At 36.2% G+C, this 24,168-nt stretch overlaps 1 protein-coding gene across 1 annotated transcript in view; it reads left to right on the top strand.

The window, feature by feature from the left end:
* The first annotated feature begins 2,046 nt into the window (after nucleotides 1–2,046).
* The window catches only part of kcnq1.1 (potassium voltage-gated channel, KQT-like subfamily, member 1.1), a 46,843-nt gene continuing 24,721 nt past the window's right edge, over nucleotides 2,047–24,168 (top strand). The window contains exons 1-5 of the mRNA XM_032560104.1: nucleotides 2,047–2,515; nucleotides 10,619–10,709; nucleotides 18,132–18,258; nucleotides 18,704–18,782; nucleotides 20,267–20,363. Of these exons, the coding sequence (XP_032415995.1) occupies nucleotides 2,160–2,515; nucleotides 10,619–10,709; nucleotides 18,132–18,258; nucleotides 18,704–18,782; nucleotides 20,267–20,363 (750 nt within the window). The 5' untranslated portion in view covers nucleotides 2,047–2,159. The remainder of the gene's footprint in view (nucleotides 2,516–10,618; nucleotides 10,710–18,131; nucleotides 18,259–18,703; nucleotides 18,783–20,266; nucleotides 20,364–24,168) is intronic.

Raw genomic sequence — 24,168 nt, 5'->3', positions numbered from 1 at the left:
ATGACCATTGTAGCTTTTCCCTTTTCTCTATCATTTAGCTGTGATAGAAATGGTGACTTTCAAGAGCAATGCCCTTTCTGTACAACAGACAAAATCTCAAATGATAGGGAAGGCATCCTGCTGCAAAAGTCTGTATGTGTGGTGCTTAATACTTACCTGGCAACAGATCCTGTCATCACATAGACGACACTCGACTCCTATTAAAATGTGCTCCGGGGGAGCTTGTTTCCTCTCCGTTAGACTACCTGAGCCAAGGTCACAGTGGGAGAAATCCACACAATAACCTTGATAAAATTACCTCAATGGGTTTTTGCCTATCAATATTGTTACCAGGCAAATAAATCTGCAAACTGGGACAACCAAGGATATATAACATTAACTTAGCTCAAAATAGGATCACATTTTTTAACTTCTCTGATAACTGAAGATTTTCTTTCCGTTTTTGTTTATTTATTTTTTTTGCTTTTGAATGTAAGCCAGGCTAAGAGGAGGAAATGTGATAAAATGATAAGTCATAGCCATGTAGATGGAATTCTTTGTACATTTGTGACCACCATGATCTTCCTGCTTATTTGCAACTTTAGTTGTGAATTCCATGAGTGAAAGATACGGAGATGGAAACTAAATCTACAATAGTCTTTTAATCATGTCAAAAACTTTAACTCAAGAGCTGTTTCATAGTTCTGAAGTTTTTGAGAAAATTTAACTCATAGTTGTTAATCGGAAAACCACTGAACAGAAATTGAAGTTGTAACACTAGACATGTTTTCACTAAATATACAGAACCTACAGTGCATAGGTTCTGTATGCATGCATACTGAACAAATAATGAGTTGTTTTAAACCTGAATACCTGCAGAATATTTTGGTGCAGAGCTACACAGAGAGGACTCCTCGCTATGTCTAAGGACTACTATTTGGGAACATTAAGGATTCTTATAAAACTACAGTGATGATGAGGAAAGAAAGGTTTATCAATAGGATTAAGATATACATGTGGTAGCATGTAGTAGCAAGCCAAATATAAACATCACAGATACTGGTAAAAAATAAATAAATCAGTGGACATCCAGATGTGCTGCCTGCAGTATTCAATTTCCCCAAACTCTAGTACAATCCTAACAATGTATGAAACATTGTTAGGACTTCAGAATGTATCTAGATGAAAGACATTAGTCAGGCCCTATTATTTTCACAACCAATTGGCTACAAATTATCGCTAAAGATCTAATGATGAAGGAAATATAGGCATTCCAGTATCCTCTAGTCTTCTTAAAAAAAAACAAAAAAACATTTCCATGTTATTGCTGCAAAATCTTCATGAAATCCATGACTGGTTCTTAAATGCAGAATGCTTGTTGCAGCCATGGGGTTTAGAACTTAACATATTTGAAGAAGAAATTTGATCAAAAGCATGTGAATAAATAAGAAAAAATAGCAAAAATAAAACAACTTTGGTTAGTTTTATTTTCCCTCTGTGATGTCAGCAGAGGAATGTGTTCCTGAAAGATTAGGTTTAATGATCTACAACTAAATACAACAAATATGAAAGTTGACCATAGCAAGCTGTTGTAGAGGTGACAAATTATATCTAAAGTGAGGTTAAGGGATTTTACAAAAGTCTTGCCAGTTAACTCTACAAAAATCTGAGTTCAATAGCAAATTTGAAATGTTCATTTATTTAGCCTACTACAAACATTGTATAAAAAACGTCTACTCTTTGGGAGGAAAGTGAAGTAATTAATGCTTATTCTTTGGAGAGGTCAGAGTTCATCCTCTGCATTGCTTTTCAACAGTACAGCCATACAGTTGGCAAATGACCGAACAGCTGGCGGCTCATAGCGCACCGCCTGGTGACAGAACTCCGGGCTGATAAGCGCTCTAAAGAGGTAAGGGACACCCATTCAAGTCTGGGACCTGTCATTTCCTGAACAACCCAGAGAACTGGGAAGTTATTTCCAGGAAGAGAAAAAAACGTCCTTGTGATCTAGAGCATTAATAACAGAGTTTATAGCCTCCTCTAGTTTTATGCGTCTTGGTGCGATCAGGCGCGCAACAGAAGGTGTGCGCACATGGGCAAACATTTGTCATTTTAACTCAGTGACCGGAAAAAAAAAACTGTGAAAAAGTTAAGCTATAGAAGAAAGAAAGAAGATCGAGATGTCTACTTCTTCTACTCCCGGGCGGGAGAACACGAAGAACTCCAGGAAGTTTTCAGGAGTGGCACGTGGAAAGAGACCACCGGATTTGGAGCTCTCTGAAACCGCATTCAATGGGCATGAATCAGGAACAGCTGCGGGGAGCAACGACACAATACAAGGAGAAGGCAGCTCCCGTGTTGAAGCTCCCCCTGGTCACCTGGACCCCTACCTGTCTCATCCCCGGATGTCTGTGCGGATGTCGGTGTACAGCACCGGGGTTCGCCCAAATGTTACCCGCGCCTACGTCCAGGGACGAGTGTATAACTTTCTGGAAAGGCCGACTGGCTGGAAGTGCTTCATGTATCACTTCACGGTGTAAGTGTTTTCTTCAAATCTTCTTTATCTATAAGCTTCTGGATCCGCGGGGTATTTCGTGGGATTATTACAAACAGATTCAAATTAAACAGGGAGTTAGTTGCACTTGCAAAGTGTTGCATTGGAAGGTCTTACAACAAAGAGCTGTTAATCTTTTGAATTTAAGGAAGATGGTGATCAGATAGCCATGCATCTCCAGTTTCCACTGGGAAGAATGTAAGGACTAGGCTGAAAATAAATGTGATCCATTAAAATTTATGAAACGTTGGGGGCGCTGAGATGACACTATTACATATATTTTTAATTTGGAAACATGTTTTTTGTCTAAGCACCAATCTGTATTTAATTATCCAGAGATGCATTGAGGATTTACTGCATTGTATTCAGAGATCCTTTAAAAAACACACATAATCTCTCCTGCCAGATGCAATGTTATTTTTTTTCTTTCTGGTTTCTGCACATCAAAGATGAAATATCAAGTAAAATCACTGTTTATGTTTTGAATTGATGCAATCCACTTCCATGAAACTCACAAGCTTTAAACTGGATGCATTTGATGGTAACCAGCCAGAGGTTTTGGAATGTGGGATATGGTTTTCTAGCTCACCCCCATGTGTGCTGTCCATCCCTGCTTGCTGGCACTGATAGCGGGCAGCTAAACTTGGCAGGGCGCATGCTGTGGAGGAGGCAGCGGCCCGGTCTCGCCCTGCTACCCTGTGACCCTCTGGTGTCGGTGGGGACACAGAGGAACGCGGCCTGTCGGAGCGGGTTAGAATCTGAGTGACTCAAAGGGAACATGAGCAAGCGCAATGCAACTCCAGCATATTTAAACGGCAAGTTCACAGAGCATTTCAGTAAGGGAATTATATGGTTAAACACTGTCTTTGTTCAAGAGAGACCTTGAATTACTGGATTTTTAAATGATATTTCTTGAGAAACAATTTTCCCGCTTTTGTTGCGTATAGTTGTTGGTTTTCAATTCTGTGTTTGTTTAATCTGCTTATGTTTAGAAAAACTGTGCTTACTGACTAGTTTAATTACATTATTGGGGTCCAATGTTTTTGTTTGCTGCAGCTCATCTACTTTCTTTATGACAGCATTCTTTGCCATGTTACTGGAAGGTTCTTGTTTCACTAATGTTATGACTTTATTGGCCTAAGGGTTTAATGAAATTGGCCTTTCCCTGCACCCCCTAAAACAAATATGATGTCAATGGCTTTTGTATTGATTGCAGACGCTTAGCAGTGTGAGACACTGTAAAAGGTTGGTGAGAGTGATGCAGCAGGTTGTAGCATGAAATTGCACATTTGTGCTAAAAGTGGTGATGGAAGGTCTACATGGCTGATTTCTACGTCTCATATTTCCAAATGTGTTTGTGTTAGCCGGCTGTGGATAGAAACAAGGTCAGAGTTAAATAAAGGATATATTTCATGGCCCCTTCAATTGACATTACGGGAAAATGCAGCTTTGGTTTGAGGGACAATACAATTGAATTCACATTTTCTGTGGAAACATATGAAACCTCACGTGGGACCTTGCAAAAGCATTTATATATCTTGAACTTTTCCACATTTTGTCAATTTCTCACCTCAAACTTTAATACATCTTTTTGGAATTTTATATGATAGCTCAACACAAAATACTGTATAACTGTAAAATAATAAAATAAATAGATAAAGAAATATGGAGGCACATGGTTCTTAAAAGGTTTTTTATGAATAAAGTATAGCATGCATTTGAATCAATATTATTTAGAGTCCCATTTCAACAATAAAAATTCAAGTCTTTTGACTTATTTTATGAAACTCCCTACTTTGCATAGGTCTAGACTAAATTGTTGCCCTTTCTTCTTTGCAATACAGTTGAAGTTCATTTAAACAGATTTAGAATATCTGGAAACATAAATTTTGAATGGATTCTCAACTGGATGGAGATGTGGACTTTGACTAAGCCATTCTGAATATGAACATGTTCCCATCTAAAGTTATTTGCTGTTATAGTTATATGTTTAAGGTGGTTGTTCTGCTAAAAGGTGAACCTCTGTCCCATTCTAAAGTTATTCCCGTACTTGGACATTTCTCTCAGGATTTCACTGTATTTAGCTTCCTTCATTTTTGTTTTTATTAGTAAAACCATTTTGAGGCATTGCATAACTTTCGATTTACATCCCAATTATAGACTAATTTGCATGTGTATCTTTTAAAATTCCAATAAAATACACTGAAGTTGCATAGAGTCTGGGAATATTTTGTGATAAAAATGTGGTAAAGTTCAAATGGTAAAAACATTTTAGCAAGGCACTGTGCAAATACTTATTATATAAATTGTAGCTAGATCATAATCAGATGTACTGAATATTCTGAGTGTGACTGATCAACATACAGTTTTGTGATATGAAATCTTCCTGCAGGTATCTGGGGCTCAGTACAGAACTTTGTTTTGCAAATATTTGATAGAACAGCAGCTATGAACAACCATGGTCTTGTCATTGACCCAGAACTCAAACATCAAAGTGACCCAAAGCCTTATCAGAGTGTTTCTTGTGTGTTTGCACTTGGATATACAAAGGTTTGGTGATACAGTATACCTTGGGCTTTAGATCTGTTCCATTATGGTAAATATTATGAATAACATGTTTTATGTACAATATATGTACATAAAATATGTAAATATGTACAAGTACATATTTAGCTTCATGGAACAGATAAAATCCATTGCAACACTGCAACATAGAATGATTAAACATATTTTGTTCTCTTTTTGTTTCAGCAAAACTTTTTCTTTGTGTTTCTGTGCGAGTGACAAACAGCTAAATGGGATGTTTTGGTCAGCAGCAGCATGGATGCACCCCACATGCTGGGCGTAGATGCGTCAGCTGGGAGAGTTAAAAGAAAACGGATATCTCAAAGTGTTTTCCAGACTCAGCTCTGTTAAACTAAACCACTTATTCTGACAAACAGTCAGAGGGAGGAAGTTCAGACATGCATCAATGATTTAACAAAAAGACTAAGAGATCACAAAGCGTTATCCGTCTTCATTAAAGACACACTTTGACTTACTGTTAGTATTTTATTTTATTGTTTACTGCAATTGTGTGATTTTCTGTTTTCAAATTCAAGGTGCTCCAGCTGTTCCACACCTTGTCAAACTTAACCCCCAAAATATCTGCAATTTAACTCAACAGATGCTCACATTTTCAGTGAACCACAATAACAACATTCTTTCGCCTATTATTTACATACTGACTGCACTTTGGACTGATAATTTGACAAAGACTTACACCATCTATGTTACAGCCTTAAATCAATTTAGTAATTATTTCTTGATGGAATAAACATAATAGTAGCTAGTGACATGGTCAGTAGGGTAACTCCCAGTTCTTACTTTATGCTTTTCTACACACATAGTACAACAGAGTGCAAGTGAACCTGTCCATCAATAATAGATAGGTGGAATGCTTTGAGCTTTTGTTTAGAGTTCAGTGGAGCCTGTGCTGCTGAGCCAATGTATTATTTTGTCCGTTGCTACACCAAGCTCTTGGGTGCTAAAAAGAGACAGAGGCTGTATTTTCTAAGGGCCTTGAGGTAAAGGAATTGTAGTATGATGGAGCAGTTAGTGGTGAGGTAAAGACAAGTTAGAAAGTCTTTGCTAAATAAATAGTGAAGCAACAATCAAAGCTCAGGATTGTTTTACTGTTTATGTTTATCGTCATTGCAAATGACATAAAATAAATTAGATAGGGCTTCACTGAAAAAATAGCTATTGCCATATCAAAATGACTATTTGGAGATTTCCTTCTGCTGTTGAGTCTCTTTTTTTCCACTGCTTCTGTCACACATATAGTGACATAAACATGCATTGACGAGTGGTTAAATATTTATCACAGCTATTTTACTTTTCACTTTCCAGAAGACAAACAGACTTTCATTTACATATGCAACATCCTGGGGACAGAATTTAGGGGACTCCAGTGTCATTTTTACTGTGTTGTTTTGTCTCCATGTTTAGTCATTTCAGACAGGACCATCTGCTTTAGTGGTGTTATCCAGCAGTCCTGAGCAGATCCCTCCTCGGTCTTTTATCTGTGTTGACGTGTGGTGTGCACGTTTTTGACTGTATGTGTATGTGTTAGCTCAGAGGGGGGGCATTTGGATTCCTGGCTGGACTTCAATAAACGGGAAGCAGTAGCAAGAAGTGATAAGGGTCTTCATGGTGCAAACAAAACTGTTGCTACACATACTTTCCATCAGGTCTACTCGAATAGGATTAACTCTGTGATTCCTTATGATTCTTTAGTAAATGTTGAAATCTTCAAAGACAAGACAAAGGACCAAATTCTTCTTGATGTCATAAAATGTCATGCTTTATTCAAGTATCACTTTTTGGTTTAAGCATACACTATTACAGTTTCAAAGGTTTATGCATTTTCTGAATTTGACATATTGGCAGTGTTTAAATAAAAAAAAAACAGGTAAAAAATTGGTGTTGGGTAAAATTCCTTGACTTTGAAGTATCACCATGTGTCACGAGATGGACACAAAGTTGAATTGTCTACTTCTCCATTGTTCTGCATTGAAGCTTTTCTGAATTGATTGTCTTTTCCATTGTTTTCTTTTATAAGCCTTTCTGTTGCTTTTTCTTATTTGCTGCCAATTTCCAGAAATTTATTTTAGCTATACCTTCAACTAATGGCGTTTCAGACATCTTAAAGCTGTTCCCTTGGTTTGACTCACTGTAATTCACCAGGCATTTTGACATTTGTGACTTTTTACCTTGATATTTCAGTCTTAATTGTGAAGATTCAGTCTGCAGCTGTCACCATTTTAAGGTTCGAACACAGATATCATCCAGGTGCACTGAGAGGATAATGTAAATGTTACAATTTCGATGCTCACAGTTATGTATGGGATCCATGTCCATCTGCTCTGCAGTGATAACACAGAGTGACTCTGCAGTAAATCTAGTTAATGTTATCATTTCCAAACTCAGCAGTGTTTTAACAGCCACATGTTCTCTGCTCTGGAGAGCAGCAACTCATTGAGATGGTGATTATTCTACTTGTTCAGTAAATTACCATTATCTACTGTATGGGTTAACAAGAGTAATGGGGATCAAAGAGACAATCTACATAGTCTCTTTATTAATCCTGAATCTTATAGCAGTATGAGATATTGATCTGAAAGTAACATGATCCACAGAATCTGATAATGTTTCATTAGCTTATAGCTTTTTAGCTATGTCAGGGTGAAACTTGGCTGAGTGTTTCATTTTTTACAATGAAACTCTTCACTGAGTTTCATTCATACAGGATTTATTTTGCCTGAAGATAATGTTAAAAACTGTTACTTCCTAAGACCCCAGTCTGAAGGAGCAACGATTACAAGAGGTCCAACGCTTACTGTAAACACTGAGTAGGGTCAATTTTGACCAAGTATTAAAACAGGCAGCAACTAAAACACTAGCAAAAATTATACATAAAAAATTCACGCTCACGTTCAATTCTGTAAATTTACTTGTCTGTTTCCATATCAACCATAGCTTGGTAATCTCTTTTTTGGGTTTAACACTACCAAGACTGCAGCATGGAGTAAACTCTGGGTTGTGCTACATTTTCTCTGTCGAAACTGGGGTTCATGAAGATTTTGTTTTTATTTTTAGAATTACCTTATCAATTCTTTTGGGGTTTTTCAACACAGCAAGATACTACATCCTCTGTTTTTAAAATGTGATGTTCTTAATTTCTACCCTTGATTCTAAGAGATGATTGCACTAATTATATGCAGATAAGGTGCAATGCAATGCTTAAAATTCCAGCCTTTTTTATTCCACAAACAAAGCAGGTATTGAAATGATCAAAGAGGAAGGGGGTAAGAATAAATTTTAAAAAGTTCTGACCTGTCAAGTAATTGCTGAGTGATGCATGTTTCTAGTTCACTGCTGCAGATTTAAAAAGGCAGGGAAGTCTATTAGATTGCAAATATATTATATAACCACTTTGCAAATATGTACTGCACATATTTGTTTTACTTTGTGAAAAAGAAACCTGCTTGTAATTATGACCTGGTAGTATTACTTACTAATAAATTAATGTTGGGAAATATCTACCTTTGTGTTTAGTTTCAGAATTAGAAGAACACAGTCAATTAACCAAAGAATCAATTCTATAGTTGCATCGATTACTGCAACAGTGTCTTCTTAGGTCTGCCTAAAAAGTCAGACAGATCAGACAATTTTCTAATGACTACTTCCACGTCTAAGCTTATATGGCCTTAAGCCAGCTTCTTGAACATGACAGTGAGTTCACTGTACTCCAATGACATCCACAGTCAACAAATCTCAATCCAATAGAACACCTTAGGAATGTGGTGAAACAGAACATTCCTATCAGGGATATGCAAGCAACCAATCTGCAGTTGCTGCATTTTGCTATCAAGTCAATATGTACTAAAATCTCTGTGGAATGTTTCTGACACTTTGTTGAATCTGTGCCATAAAGGATTCAGGCACTTTTGAAGGCAAAAGAGAGTCTAAGTGAGGTGTATCTAAAAAGTCAGTGTATTTAGCTATGCCACGCGTTGATATGGTAAAGATGATGTCCAAGAAGATCCTGTGTTTATGATAACTCAGAAATATGGGACACACATCATTAAATATTGGATGATTCCACATTTTAAGGGATGTGTGGAAACCCTAAAGCTAGGATAGGCTCCAGCTTCCTTGTGACCTTGACAAATATTAGATGGGTATAAAAAAAGAATTGATGATGTCATTACAGTAATTTCTTTTACACTCTTGTCAATAATAGACGAAGAAAAGCATCTGGCAAATTGTTTCTTGTCGGCTGTTATGCAAATCACATTTACTTCTAATTCCATGTTAACTGCATGCTGCTTTCTATCTAGGTCAATGAATCACAAGTATAAAACAAGCCTTTGGATTTATTCACAATCTCCTATTTCATTCACTTTCGTTCAAGCTTTTATCCTCACATTTCTCACCACCTCTTGCCAGCAGAATAATGAGTTTGTCCTTCCTTCAATGTCAACCTTTCTGCAAAATTTCATAAAAAGTTCATTTCCTATTTTACCTGGTAAATAGCTGAACCGCTGAAACACCTTCATCCAAATTGAGCCGTGATAACAGAGACAAAACTGAAGCAAATGAAATGAAAACAGGAACTCTGGCCCTACTTGATGGGTTGAAACACATGAGAGCAAGGAGATAAGTTGAGATGGGCTCGTGAGTTATATTGCAGTTCACCCTGCTTGCCCGACTTCCTCTTCTTCGATTGAAATTGAAAAGGATCCCTCATATTGACTTTTATGAACAGCTCTGAAAAATGATATACACAGGGTAGCAGACTGTATTCTGACTTTTATTTTGGGTTGCAAGTTACTACATCTGAATTTCAAAAACAAACTGCTCTTTTTATTCAGATCTCATAAACATGTTCATAAAAGACTCGTGAAATCCAGTTCATCCCTAAATTTGTAATCTCTAAGAGTCAGAACTGGATTTATATTGATGCTACTTCTTTCTGTGGTGAAGTGTCAAAGCAGCTTCAAGCCTCTACTTGAAGAATTGCATTTTTTTTTCTTATAAGTAGCTTGAAGGGTTTTGAACATCTTTTTGTTGTCACATTTGAAGCAGTTTTCAACTCGAGAGGGATTTTGGTCAAAGAGTAATTTAGTACTTAGAGATAATGTAAGTGGGTTGTAAAATTCAGCATATTAACATGCGACACATTCTGCATGTTCTTTGCATTTAAATGCATACATTTTCTAAAAGTTCAGTTTTCCTTATAGAGCACAGTTTCCTCAGTTTTTTGTCAGATACTTGAACTAAACACCAAAGTTGAGTTAAGGCTTTTCACTTTTGATCAGAATCTGAAACGTTGACATAAATATGAGCAGGGATTGAGGAGATTCATGTTTGCCTGACAGACTGCAAGCAACATAGAGCTTTGATTTGAGAAGTGTTTTTTATTGGTGTAGAAGGTTCAGTTCAGCTTAATTATAGACTCAGCTCCCACAGGAATATAGAAAGTGACTTCTAACATAAACAACATTTCAATCAAGACATTTTCTGCTTTGATCTATACAGGTTCCTCATAGTTCTGGCCTGTCTGATCCTCAGTGTCCTCTCTACCATCGACCAATTCCAAGCTCTGGCTCACACAACTCTCTTCTGGATGGTAAGTTTAGATTCAAATATTCTGACATTCCTAATAGAAAAATACAGCAAAATGAAACTGCAAGTCAAGTGCCAATGAAACATAAAGGAGGAAGAATATAAGGCTGTAATATAAATGCAATGTCAAAACATGAAGATGCTACTAATAACAACCCATAACCATTAAAAACACAACAGTCATAACATAAAAATATCCCTTTGGTCTTGGCTACAAATCCTTCATGTGCAATCTCCATCTGAGTATTAAACTATTTTTGAAAACATTACAAACTGTGATAAACTCAACTTACATGGAATACTCTAAGTTAAAAATGCCCTAAAAAGCAGTAATCATTGGCATTTAAAACAAAGGTGACAAAAACGTCATATTAAAAACATATTATATTGGCTCAGCAAGTTTATTTTCTCTGGAGGGATGATAGTGCACATAGTAGCTATTTTTGATTCAATCAGTGATAAAAACAAAGAAGGATTTCCTTTCGATCTGCACATCCACCAATATCATCGTTATCATCGAGCTTTGTGAATTTCATCTAGATGATTAGCATCACCTCTAACTAAATGCTATGTAAGGCTGTGTTGTAGAGCAAAGAATAACCCTCCTGAAGCAGAGCTTGAAGGTGAATGTTAAAATCTCTGCAAGGACAGAGATTTTAACATTCTGTGAAAGAACTTGCCTTTCAGTGTGGAGTTTATATCTTTTGTTTGTAAATGTGTGGGCTTTTCTCGAGGTTTTCCGGCTTCCACCCACAATCGAAGACTACTATTTGATTATTCAGATTGCCATTATGCATGTGTTGACGGTTGTTTGTCTTCTCATTGCTTGGAGTTTATCCTGCTTTACACTCTGGATAGGATTAATCAACTAAATAAAAAAATATGTGTGGATGAATATGATGTAAATATGAACACTTCCTCTGGGATTGAATAAAGCTGAATTCCAATGTGGAGTATGCCAGTGGCAGGTAGAAAACTGACTTTTCTTCCTCACAAAAAATAATAATTACCTATTCCTTGGATGTAAATTTCAGTATTAGTTTTTGTAGGTATTATTTGCTCAGTTGAGCTAAGATTAAGTTCATTTTGGACTTCTGTTACTGGGTTGTTAATAGGTAATATTTGAATATTAAATGTTTTTGTTCCCATTAACTGTATGTGGAAAATCATTGTAAATCAATGGAAATAAAGCCATGGAAACATCAGTGTGCAATTAATCTATATGATGTGTTTCATATAGATCAATAAGCTTTGAAATAAATGAACTATTCATAACATTCCATCTTATTGAAATACCATGGCATACAGCAACAAAAAATACACACTTAAAGTGTGAAGGTCTGTCAACTGCACTGCATGAATCAAAATCTAAAGCTAATCTGGAAGGAAGAATATCAACTTACAAATTGTGTTGGTGCAAATTGATTGGGTAATTGTAATAATATAAAATCTGTCAATGAATTGGTTAAATGCTTAATATAAAAAAATCACAAAAGTCAAATCTCATGTCCTTAAAAGTAATATTATTACATACAGGTTCAAAAATGTGACTCAAATAAAACTGTTTAAATGGAACTGCATAACGGATTTTTAAAAACAATTTCAGTGTGTCCTGCTGGCTTAACAGAGCTAACGCAACTCCTCTAAAATCAATATTTAAAGGGATAAACTTAACCCCAATCTTCTCAGCCAGAGAATTGTTGGGTGGTGGCGGAGTCCCTCTAACTCAGATGAAAGAAAACCCATTCAAGGAATAAAAAAGAGCTGAGGATTTGCTGTGTGTAGAAATGAAGAGTGCTGCACGTGACAAGTTCACCTTGGATTGAGAATATTTGGATGAGACGAGAACGAGTGCTTCATGAGCTGTTATATTAGAGTGCCAGATCCTAGAAGTATATTATCAGCTTCATGAGGAAAACAGTAAAACGTGATTGTGTGAATGGGATCTGTAATTAAAATGAAGAATTGTTAATTTTATCATTATCACACAATTGAGAAATAAGACATTTCCTTTGCAAAAATATTTTCCACCTTAGGTTTCCCCTCAGGAGATGTTTAATCTTCCTATTCTTCTTCTCGACTCAGATAATGAATAATTAATATTTACGACTAAACCTCTAGAAATCCCAGACATTCATCTGTTTTGTTCTCTGACCCAGGGGGACTGTTTAGTACTTGGTGCTTTCTAGTTGGGAGATTTTCTCTGACCCCCAACCCCTTTCATTCGTTCCTCCTCTATGACATAAGCCTTTCTTTTTGTCTTCCTTCTTTCTTCCTTCACACTCAAGGTTAACAGAGACCACACTGTCCTGTGCTTTGAGATGCAGCTCTGGCTGATGTGCTGATGTGCCTTTGGTCAGATGCTTGGCAGTCTGCTCCAAAGATTTTTTTTTTCCACTTTTTAGGATGCAAAATATGGGCCATTTAAATAAATTAGTCAAATTTCACAGTGAATTGTAATTCTGAGCTATACTCCCAATGCCTTGGTGAGATATAAGATGTTTCACTTCAAATTTTAATTAGTAATAAAGATATTTTTTTTTTACCCATTGCTGATTTCCTTGTCTTCTAAGAAATTACATTAGTGGGAGTATAAACAAAGTTTTCATGTAAAATGATGATTGATTTGGGTCAAAGATGTTGCCGTGAGGAACCCTGGGACTTAGACTCTGTGTGGGGGAAATGACTTTGGGAGGAATCCTAGATTTATTGTTCTCCTTGTGGCTTCTGTAATGAGAGAAAAGGAAGAGCAGGAGCAGTAAAAGGTGGGCCTGTGATCATTATGTGACTTAGAGGTTAGAAAGATGTATTGGTTTTAGTCTTTTTAATTGTTATATCTTTATTCTCAAATATCTGTCTTTTAATGGAATTCTGAAGAATTCTCTGGCACATTCTAAAACTTTATTTTATGTCCACATTTAGCAAATCACAAACACAAACTTAAATGCACTATATTTGTACTTTAATAAAAAAAGAGAAAAAAATCAATCAGCACATTAGAATGAATTGAAAAGAATATGATACATGACTTTGAGATTTTTTTAATTGCATGACTTATTCCAACTTGATCACTACAGTGAAATCACTAGCATGGCTGTATATTTTGCCATGGATGAACATCAGACTATGATTTGCCCAAGATACAAAGGAACACACAACACATCCCTGATGGTATGGTGATTAAAACGAGGTCAGAAAATCTACTAGACTCCTTGCAGCAAACATGTGCAGTGACTTCCGCTCCAACTTCCTCGATTATCTATGAAACTGGCTTCACAAGGCATTAGTGTAGCTTGGGCACCAGTGTTGTATATCTGTCAAATAGATTTCCACTGAAATCATATAAATGGGTCAGTCTTCACAGTCTTTTCAGCAAGATGTCCCCTCAAGCTGACTTTTTTCACACAGCTGTAAAATAATTTCAATTTAAACACAATGTGAGTTGAAATTCAGTCATTACAAAAGTTAGCCGCATAGCTTAGATCAGTGTTTCCCAACCCTGGTCCTCAAGGCACACTGTCCTGCATGTTTTAGGTATTTCCTTGCTTCAGTCCAGCTGATTTCAATTGATGACTGATTAACAGGCGTTTGTTGAGCTGCAATCAGCAGGGAAACCTCTAAAACATGTAGGACAGTGTGCCTTGAGGGCCAGGGTTGGGAAACACTGGCTTAGATCACCTATTTCTCAGTTTGTGTGGAGATTAAGTTTGTTACTTTAACACACTTGAAGACAATTTCATATCGACATCTTAATTTATGATTTTGGAAAACAGACATGTCTTTATGCAACATAGTTCCCCATATATCTATAAAACTGCCATAAAATAAGACGGGGAACTTTAATGATGTAGGTTCCTATGGCAACTATTAGGATGTTAAATACACAGGAAGCCTAAAATAAACTTCAAAACAATCTGAAGTAACTTACATTATTAAAATATACAATTTGACTTTCAATTATGACTAAATGATGTTGTATGTGTTTTGATTATATCTAAAATCTTGTCACTAATTTAATAAATGGGTTTTAGATTTTTGAGTTGCTAACCTTTTTTTTTTTATTAAAGTACAAATATAGTGCATTTAAGTTTTTTTCAAAAACAGTTGCTGCTTTTAAGTCGTAACTTGCAAAGAAAGCAAAGAAAATATTTGGCCTTTGTCTTTCTTCTGCTGTAAGCAACATTTCCAGTTCAAAGGTATTCCTCTATATTGCTCATCACACACTTGCAGAACATTTTCCTTCTGTACCTTCTGTGTTAAATTATGTAAAAGACCTAATAAAATACAGATGAAGATACAGCTAAAATGTCACTGTTTGGTCTGACTAATTTGGCAATTTGTGATTACACATTAGTTTCCTTTGACTCACTTAAATCTGTAAGATTTAATTATATTTGTACTTTAACTAATAAAAAAAGAGAAAAAATCAATCAGCACATTAGAATGAATTGAAAAGAAGATGATGCATGACTTTAACACTTAAATGGTTTGTTCATATTTTTTATCCCTTGCTGTTGGTTTGTTGCTTTTTCTTTGGAAAGGCAGCTTATTTTTCAACCGCGAAGTAAAAACCACCAGTGACTAAATTAGAAAATGAAGCAGTAGGTTGAACATTAGCTTCCGGGATTACAATTAAACATATTATTCATCCAATTTTCTTTTCAAACGGTGCTATTTTATATTCATTGACTCTGATAAAGAAAGCACTACTAAGAACACTGCTGAGAAAAATGTGCAGTTCAACATGGAAACATCATTTGTCAGAACCCTTTAGTGTTCTCCCATCATTCACGCTGTAGATAGTGTCATCATAAAAAAGAAATCGAAGAGGCTATTGACTTTCTCTCAGTTCTTTTTCCTTGTGGCTGTCAAATATTAAGACATAGCTGGATGAAACTGCATTTTACAAAAGATCATTAATTTCTACTCACTGGACTCATCTCTTGGTCCTTCTTTATTGTAAGGTGGCGATAAACTGGGATGAAAATAAAATAGTTGCAGACCGTTGTGTTGAATGTATTCAATCACCATGAATTTAAAAAAAAATGAACAGGTGGAATTACATTGAAGTATAGAAGTAATATCTGTAAGTGACACAAACATGTTTTCCAAACTTTGTGGGTTAAGTTTTTAGACTGTGTAGAATGGTTAGATTCATGTTCATTCTATGCAAGATTAAAAAAAAAAAAAATCATAACATTGCTATTGAATAAAAAGGACAGACTACCTATATTTTTCCATTACTGAAAAGACCTTCCAATCTAATTAGGGAAAGATATGCAGGGGTTTGTCTTTTAATTTTTGTCATTTTCAATCATCCTTTTATTTTAGCTATGCTTAGGAAAAAAATGAAAATCTGCCGTTTTTGCACCAAATTGTTCTAATATATGACAGGAATGTTGCAAAGAATATTTCCTTGAAAGAAACAGTTCCTAGAAATATCAAAATGTTCAACATCAGATGTTAAATTGCAGTAGGGAAAGGGCTTAAGATTTTAAGTGTCCATCAAACAGAATAATTAATTTCCACCTGAGGAGGGCACTAATGAATCATGTTTCCACCAACGCAGAGCTTACTCAGCACTGGCAGCAGGTGGAGCTGTGTGCATCAGCAAGGTGAAGACTTTTGGACAATAGTTTTGAGAGAAGACCAGCGATTAGAAAGTTACTTCTATCCAATAAAGTCATCTGGGAAGGACTTGAAATATGCAGTTAGTAAGATTGTACAACAGAAAGCCGCTGTAATCTTAATTTCTCAGATAAATTATCCACCTGAATGTTTAGGACATCTTGTTAATCATTTGCCTACAGAAGAAAAAAACCTATATATTCTACTTCAAGTCCAAGAGTAATGTGTGGTCAGGCCTAGATACTAACATATCGTAGCGTTGCTTAGACCAATAGGACCAACCAGAGATAGCTGGTTAGAGCAGCTCCAAAACTAAAACACATTCTAAAACAAGAAGGTAAATCTTGTGAGGTGTTTCCAGTCTGTAGCGTCCAGTATCAAATGTAGCTCAACAAAGATACAGTGATGACCTGACAAAGTCAAAGTTCACTGAGGCACATGGGGAGAGAAAGCTGGCCCATGTGATCTGATCCAACACGTTAGCTTCTGCAGCTTAAATCACCAAATAAGTTAATCATATAAGGGCATCACAATTTTTGCATATGTTTCTGCACAGCTAGAGACCTGCCCGGGTCTTAACACTGAAAGAGATTTTCATGGATTTTTGAGCAGAATAGTGCTCTCTAACGTATCGCAAAAATGAAGAAATTGGGTCTGAGGAGCGTAACTTTAAGTTTGAAGTCTTAGTGAGAGAACCATCTTGTTTTAGAATGTGAATGTGTTCTCCTTACCTTGAATGTGCAGGTTACTATCTATAAGGTGCAATTACTACAAGTATTATTTTGTCCCCAGTGCAATAAAAGCTCTTAATCAACTATGGCCAAGATTAAGATATTTTATAAAGTTTAACACTTATATTCCTTGTTATTAAGTATTAGAACTAAACCAATCCAGGTCAGATAAAAGTTGATCCAGAACTGAACTAGATCAAGTTAGGGTGTATATTATGAATTCTTTAATGAATTGGATTGAAATTGGAATAACTGGTTTGAATGGAATAGGTTGCATGTTACCAGATATGAACTAGCCCTGCTTGTTTTATACAGGTTGCTCCAAAATAAATTTGTCCCTGATTTGTCAATATATATACATATTTGCATTGTTTAAACACAGTGCTAAAACTTTTTCCATGGCACCTAGCTATAGATGTCACCTTTAAAAATGACCAAGCAGCCACTAGATATTATGCACCAGTAAATCAGAATTAGCTACATAAAGACAGCAGATGAATCAAAGGACAATTCCATAATTTGGTGCCAGTTAAACATAAACAAATTGCTTATCTGCTGAGGTATACTCAATAATTAGGTCATATTCTGTTGCTCCATCCATCTTTTATAAAAATCTATGCCTCTGTTTACATCGGGAAATCACAATCTTCAACGGTAATAATTTGATAGAAAAATCAGATGAAAAACAATCTGAAGAACCCTTCTTTAAAAACAACACAATACAGATAAATTCTTTGAACAAGTATGTCTTAGTCACATATTAATCAGGCACAAGTGCACTGCAGCCGAGTCAGAACTCATCAATGAGGTGACACGAATGAAACATTAACGAATGGCGTCTCTTCTGAGGGAGAATCAATAATCCTTAATTAATTGTGTTGACAAGATTAAGACACTGTGAAAAGCTTTGCAGAGTGCTCACATTTATAATTTAAGCATATTTGTTTTAAAGCAAAGGAGGTACAAACCTGAACAGCTGTTCAGGTGCTGTTGCACCAAGTAACCTGTAACAACATCTGATGTTTGTTTTTCTGTCCTTCTGTCTCTCTGCCTCATTTGTCTAACAGGAGATCGTCCTTGTGGTGTTCTTCGGTGTGGAATATTTCGTCCGCGTTTGGTCCGCAGGCTGCCGCAGTAAATATGTTGGCATCTGGGGCCGACTACGCTTTGCCAGGAAGCCAATATCTATTATAGGTGAAAACACAATCCCCATACACTTGTATTTCTCTACCCATGCACACAAGCAGACATGTCACTCCTCACCCACTCTTGCAATTTTTAAACAATAACTGGCAATGTAGCCTGAGCCTCTTCCTAAAATGAGATAGTTAAGACAAATTCGGCATGAAATTAAAACTGTCATTGCAATATTTTCTTATGTTTAGATTCTATTGTTGAGATTTGTGCCTCCAGGTGCTTATTCTCAAATGTGCCACTGTGAATATTATTAATACTCACCTTCACATTTTACCTGATTAATATAATTACTTTGAATTTAAAAAAGCCAAGTGTTTTCCTTTTCTAATATGTTTCTATCCTAAAATAAACCTCTATTGTCTTATTGATGAACAACTCCAATATGTTCATGTCCCTAACTATGCCAAATTTAAACAGAGATTCATGTGCTTCATTATCACAGATCTGATAGTGGTTGTTGCTTCAATAGTTGTGTTGTCAGTGGGCTCGAAAGGCCAGGTTTTCGCCACCTCTGCTGTAAGGTAAGTAATTCTGTGTGATCAGGTAGAAAATGTAAGACATAAACTCTTTAGAGTCCCAGTTTTGAGTCCCAGCCAGGACCCTAAACTCTCCTCTACCTTGGTATAAATTAACAAGGTATAAATTTACCTTGTTAATTTATACCATACTTGTAAATACTTTAGTCCTATTGTGTGCAGGCATGCCTTGCAAAAGTATTCATTTCCCCAAAACTTTTTCAGGTTTTTCAGATTACATCCACATACTGGAAAGTATTTCAAAGGATTCTTATGCAACAGATCAACACAAAGTAACATATTTGTGAAGTGAATGAAAAAGAACAAGCCTGTTAACAAATAGAAATCTGAGCAGTCTGGAATGCAACTATATGCAGCTCCCCAATACTTTAAAGTCAATACTTTGAAGATAATCTAGCATTCATGTTCCAATCAGATTTGCATATCAAGAGGCTGAAGTATTTTCCCATTATTTCAAAACTTGCCACTGTTGTATTTTGCTTGATCCGCCTTCCAATCTGATCAGTTTCTTTGTTTATTCTGAAGAAAAGCTTACTCACTGGATGATCCTTCCACTACCATGTTTTATTGTAGGGATGATGTGTTCAGGGCAATGTGCATTGTCAGTTTTCTGCTTCATATAGCATATAAAAACCAGAAAATCTGAGCAGAGTACTCTGTGCTTGGTGTTCTGCATCCTGGCTGTGCTTCCTCTATTTGTCAAACAGTATTTCAAGCTGCTAACAGGAGTTCTATCGGTTTTCTTTCAAAAACTCTTTTCTTCTTGCCACTCTGAAATTAAAATCCGATTTGTGGCATCCATGACCAATATTTGTACTGTCAACAGATTCTTCCACCTGAACTATGGACATGTGGAGCTACATCCACTGTTCTTATTGGCTTTTCAACTGCTGGTCGTTTTGTCTGGTCTTTCAGTTAAAGTCTATAACTAACAACTTGGTTTGAAATTGTGCCATACTCTTTTAAGATGATGGATTTGACAATGCTCTGCAAGATCTTTGAAATCTGGGCTATTATTTTAAAACCGAAACATTCTTTGCACGTCTTCAGAATGTTATCTCTGACCTGTCTGTTAACTGAACACAAATACACCACAATTTTCAGATTTTTACTTGTAAAAAATGAGTATCAGGTAAAACCTTCCTTTCACTTTACAATTTGGCTCTTCTTTACATTGGTCTATAACATAAAATCCTACATCATTACTGAAAAGTTTGTGGTTGTAACTTGACAAACTGTGGGCAAGATTATGTTGTAGGAATAGCTTTGCAAGGCAATGTAGAGCCCCAGGTTAGAGTGGCAGCTGTCCTCCACATGACCCTAACCTTAAAATCATTTGGTGCATTTCATTAGCAGCTTACTTTGTGTAACATTTATTATTACTTCCATTCTATTGTCTGCACTGGGATGTCTACTTGTATTTGGCAAACATATATTGTCAGCAGGTAAAAAGTGTTGCATTTTTCCAGAGGGATTCGCTTCCTGCAGATCCTGCGAATGCTGCATGTTGACAGGCAGGGAGGAACCTGGCGTCTCCTGGGCTCAGTTGTCTTCATCCATCGGCAGGTACAAAATCACAGCTCTAAATGTGTTGTATATTTCAAGTCCACAGTCATTCCTGTCACTGGGGTTTCAGACTATTATAAATAAACTGGGGACTCACCATCTGGGGAGTAATAGCCTCTCCACATCATGTACTATTTTTCTCACTGTGCAATGAAATAGATGGTCTTCACGTGAATATACATCATACGGTCAAAACAGTATTCAGAGCAGAGAAGTACAAGAAAAAGCTCAATTATGAACATGGTTGGGTTTTTAGTTTTATAGACACATTAGCTGGAAAGGATTATGTCTTTCTCCAGGGTGTCATTTAACCGAGACACAGAGGTGGCTGTGATTATCCCCAGTGGCCATGGTAGCTGCCTTTAATGTCCATATGAAAGTGATGAGTGATGAGCAGGGTGTCAGGAATTTTACTCATTCAGGGCCACCTGCTGTTCTTCCTTGCCTTCATGATGAATATATCACTTATAGCTGCTGAGGATTATCGACAGCTGCTGACCTTAGATATGAAGGCAGTTAATATTGGTGCAGGGCAAATATCAGAGACCTTTTCCAAACAGTGATTGGTGATGTTGACAGCTTTGTAAAAACGTTTAAACAGATAAAACAAGATGTTCACAAAGAGTACACTTTTAAAATTGACAATGCCAGATGGTGATCTAATAAGTACATTGTTGTACTTTTCTATTAATCTTGAGTAATAACTTCATCAGGTGTAATATCTGGTGCATTTTTATAGGTTGTTAAAAGTTACTTATTAAAACAGTATAAATACAAAGCAAATGCATATGAAGCCAATGTACGATAAAGCAAAAGCACACTGTCTATTAATCTTATTTATATACTCATGTTATTCAAGTTATACTTTCAAAATAATCATACTTCAAAAAATGTTACAAGAAGGATGGCTCTGTGCCACAGTTAGTGGCACTGCTGAAGAGTGATGGAGATCTGCCTTGGTATGAAGGTCAACCTGGGGTTTACTTGGGGTTTGCATTCATGCATACTAGGGCTGTAATGTTTCCTCGAATGATTTGAGTACCTTGACTTACTTGATTAGTAAAATTTCTCAAAGAATATTTATCTGCCTCGAAGCTTCGTTAAATTATGTTTAATTATTTAGCACACTGTGTTCCGGCTGGGTCATTATTTGTGTTGGGCAGCGTTCTCACTTTCACCTATGAGTTGTTGCTAGCAGCATAACGTCCAATTTGCCGTTTTATTTTTTAATTTTTATTTTATTTTTTTATTTTTGTATCATTTTTCGGGGAACAAATAAGCATCCTTAAATTGACTGGTGCGACAATTGGAGTACAACAGCCTTTCTCCTCCTGGAACTTGCTGGTGGCTGGTTCAAGGTGAACGGAGGGAAGAGCGCAGCAGGTGTATTTATACAGATGAGCATTTTGGTTGGGGAAAATTGAGCAAACATTGGCAAACAAAGATGTTCATAAAGATGAAGAACACACCAGACAAATCAGAAAAATATGCTGTGAAGTTTAAAGTAGTATTACATTATAAAACAATATTCCAAGTTTTGAGCACTGTTGAATCCATCATATTAAAATGTAAATAGTATATCTTAGTGGCAAGGCTACCAAGACATTGTCATCAAGTATGTTTGTCATCTAAGTGACATACATGGCAAGAAGCACATTAATCAAAGAAACAGCCAAGGTCCATGATAATTTAGCAACATATATTATTAGTCGTTTATTAGTCTGAACATGACATGACTATGGTAAAACATGGTAATGTAAGCATCATGGTACAGCAAAGCTTTTTACTCACCAGGGACAAGGAAGCCGGCCAAAGTGGATTTAGGTAAATACAAGACGGTCCAGGAAGAAAACCTATTAGAAGCTGCAGAAGACTTGAGCCTAAGATGGAAACTTACCCTGCAGCAGGACAACAGCTACAACACTTAGCCATTCACCAGTGCTACAATCAATGGATCAGATCAGCGTATATTTATGTTAGAATTAACCAGTCATTGTCAAGACCTCAATCTAATTCCGAATCTGTGACAGATCTTGAAAGTTGATGTTTGCAAATAGTATTGATGTGTCTAAGCTTGAACTATTTTGTGAAGACGAATGGACAGAAAATTTTGCCTTTACATATGAAATGCTGATCAAGACAAACCACAAAAGACTTACAGCTACAACTGCAACAAAATGTGTTTCTGGATTAATGAAAACATAGACATGGCACACTTTAGATTTCATTTTGTAAAAAAAAAAAATTTAAAGAGACTTCTTCAACATCATGCACCTTGTGTTGGTGTATCATAAGAAATACGAATAAAATACATTTAAGTCTATGATTATAATGTGACAAAATGTAAATAAAAGGTAAATCAGTATGAATACTTTCATTATTCACTGGAGGACTTCACATGCCATTAATATTGTGCATAATTCATATTAATGACAATTTTTATATATTTTTGTTTAATTACCATATAAATCCATCACAGTTTTCCTCCTTTCTTTTGAAAACAGCTGAAACCTGATGGTCACACAAAACATGGACATTTAATTCAAAACATGTTCTCCACAGACAGAAGCTATTCACTATCCAACCCATGTTTGCCATGGACTCAAGGCTGTGGAAAAGGAAATTTGAGGGCTTCAGCATCAAATTACTCTCACATATATGAGCTGGACCCAATAATAGGGCTCAGCCTTCACACATAAACACCAGTGGAGTCTAATAGAGGAGTGTGATTACGAGAGTGACTCTCTGAGAGGCCTTGTAAAACTCAGTTCTGATTAAAGGCATCAGCAGTCCATCTGTGTCTTGTGAAGGTGTTGTCTCTGTGAGAATTGCACTTTACTCATTTCATTTCAAATTACCTTTTTAAGAGTAACATAACCGTATGATATTCCAAAGCCCCATGTAACCTCCAAAACCACAATTCAGTGTGTGGTTGGATATGTTGTAGAAGTCGGCTGAGTTCTGCACTCTTCCTGTACTATTTTATGAATACTAATACGTTGCAACACAATCTTACAATTTATTTGCCATGTTGGTGTTGAAAGCTGCAGTTTCTAGACTGACAATAGCATTATAATTTTTTTCTTGCTTGCAAATATAATTTTTGTGGTTTAAGTCTAGTTTGGTCTCTAGTATATGGAAACGTGTGTTGTTCAGTAGAAGTTGCCAGGTGAAAATGGCAACAACACATTGAATAATGGTTAGAAATCTGTTCAATACTTTAATCCATTAATTTTTTACATGTTTTTTTGGTTTGTTTTTATGACAAGAAGAGTTTTATCTGGGTTTGTGTTGTTACCCAGATAAAACTATTCCATCTAAAGCAAATGGAATAGTTTTACTCAACAGGAAGTCATTCTAAATAATTACTACTGAGGAGCATGATTTTTAAAGCAGATGTTAAATTGCATAGTAAGTGATTATGCATCAACGATATACAAGAGTTTTGCCTCCTGGGCAGATTGTAGTTAGTTGTTTATTGTGAATATGGCTTAAGTTTTTTTTTTTCAATGCAGCACATGGGGAGAGAGGAGTGCTCAAAGTTTCTGGCTAATTGAGGGCATGAAGCAAAGCTGCAGGGGTAGATATTGTGTTTCTATTATTCCCTCTTTTCATTTGGTTCCTATTTTCTGCTGTTGCAGGCAGTGGTAGTAAATACTTATCCACTCAACGAGCAATATTGGTCGTGTGTGGTGCCTTCCACAGTTTTTTTGTTTGTTTTTTCAAGCTGCAGTGCAACAGCTCAAAAAAAAAACATCAGGACATCAGCCCTGAGTAATTTTAGTCCAAGAGACTCAACACTAAA

The sequence above is a fragment of the Xiphophorus hellerii genome, chromosome 4 (assembly GCF_003331165.1).
Source record: "Xiphophorus hellerii strain 12219 chromosome 4, Xiphophorus_hellerii-4.1, whole genome shotgun sequence".
In the NCBI taxonomy this organism is placed as follows: Eukaryota; Metazoa; Chordata; class Actinopteri; order Cyprinodontiformes; family Poeciliidae; genus Xiphophorus; species Xiphophorus hellerii.
The sequence above is the reverse complement of the archived record's forward strand: the minus strand, read 5'-3'. Positions and strand labels throughout refer to the sequence as shown.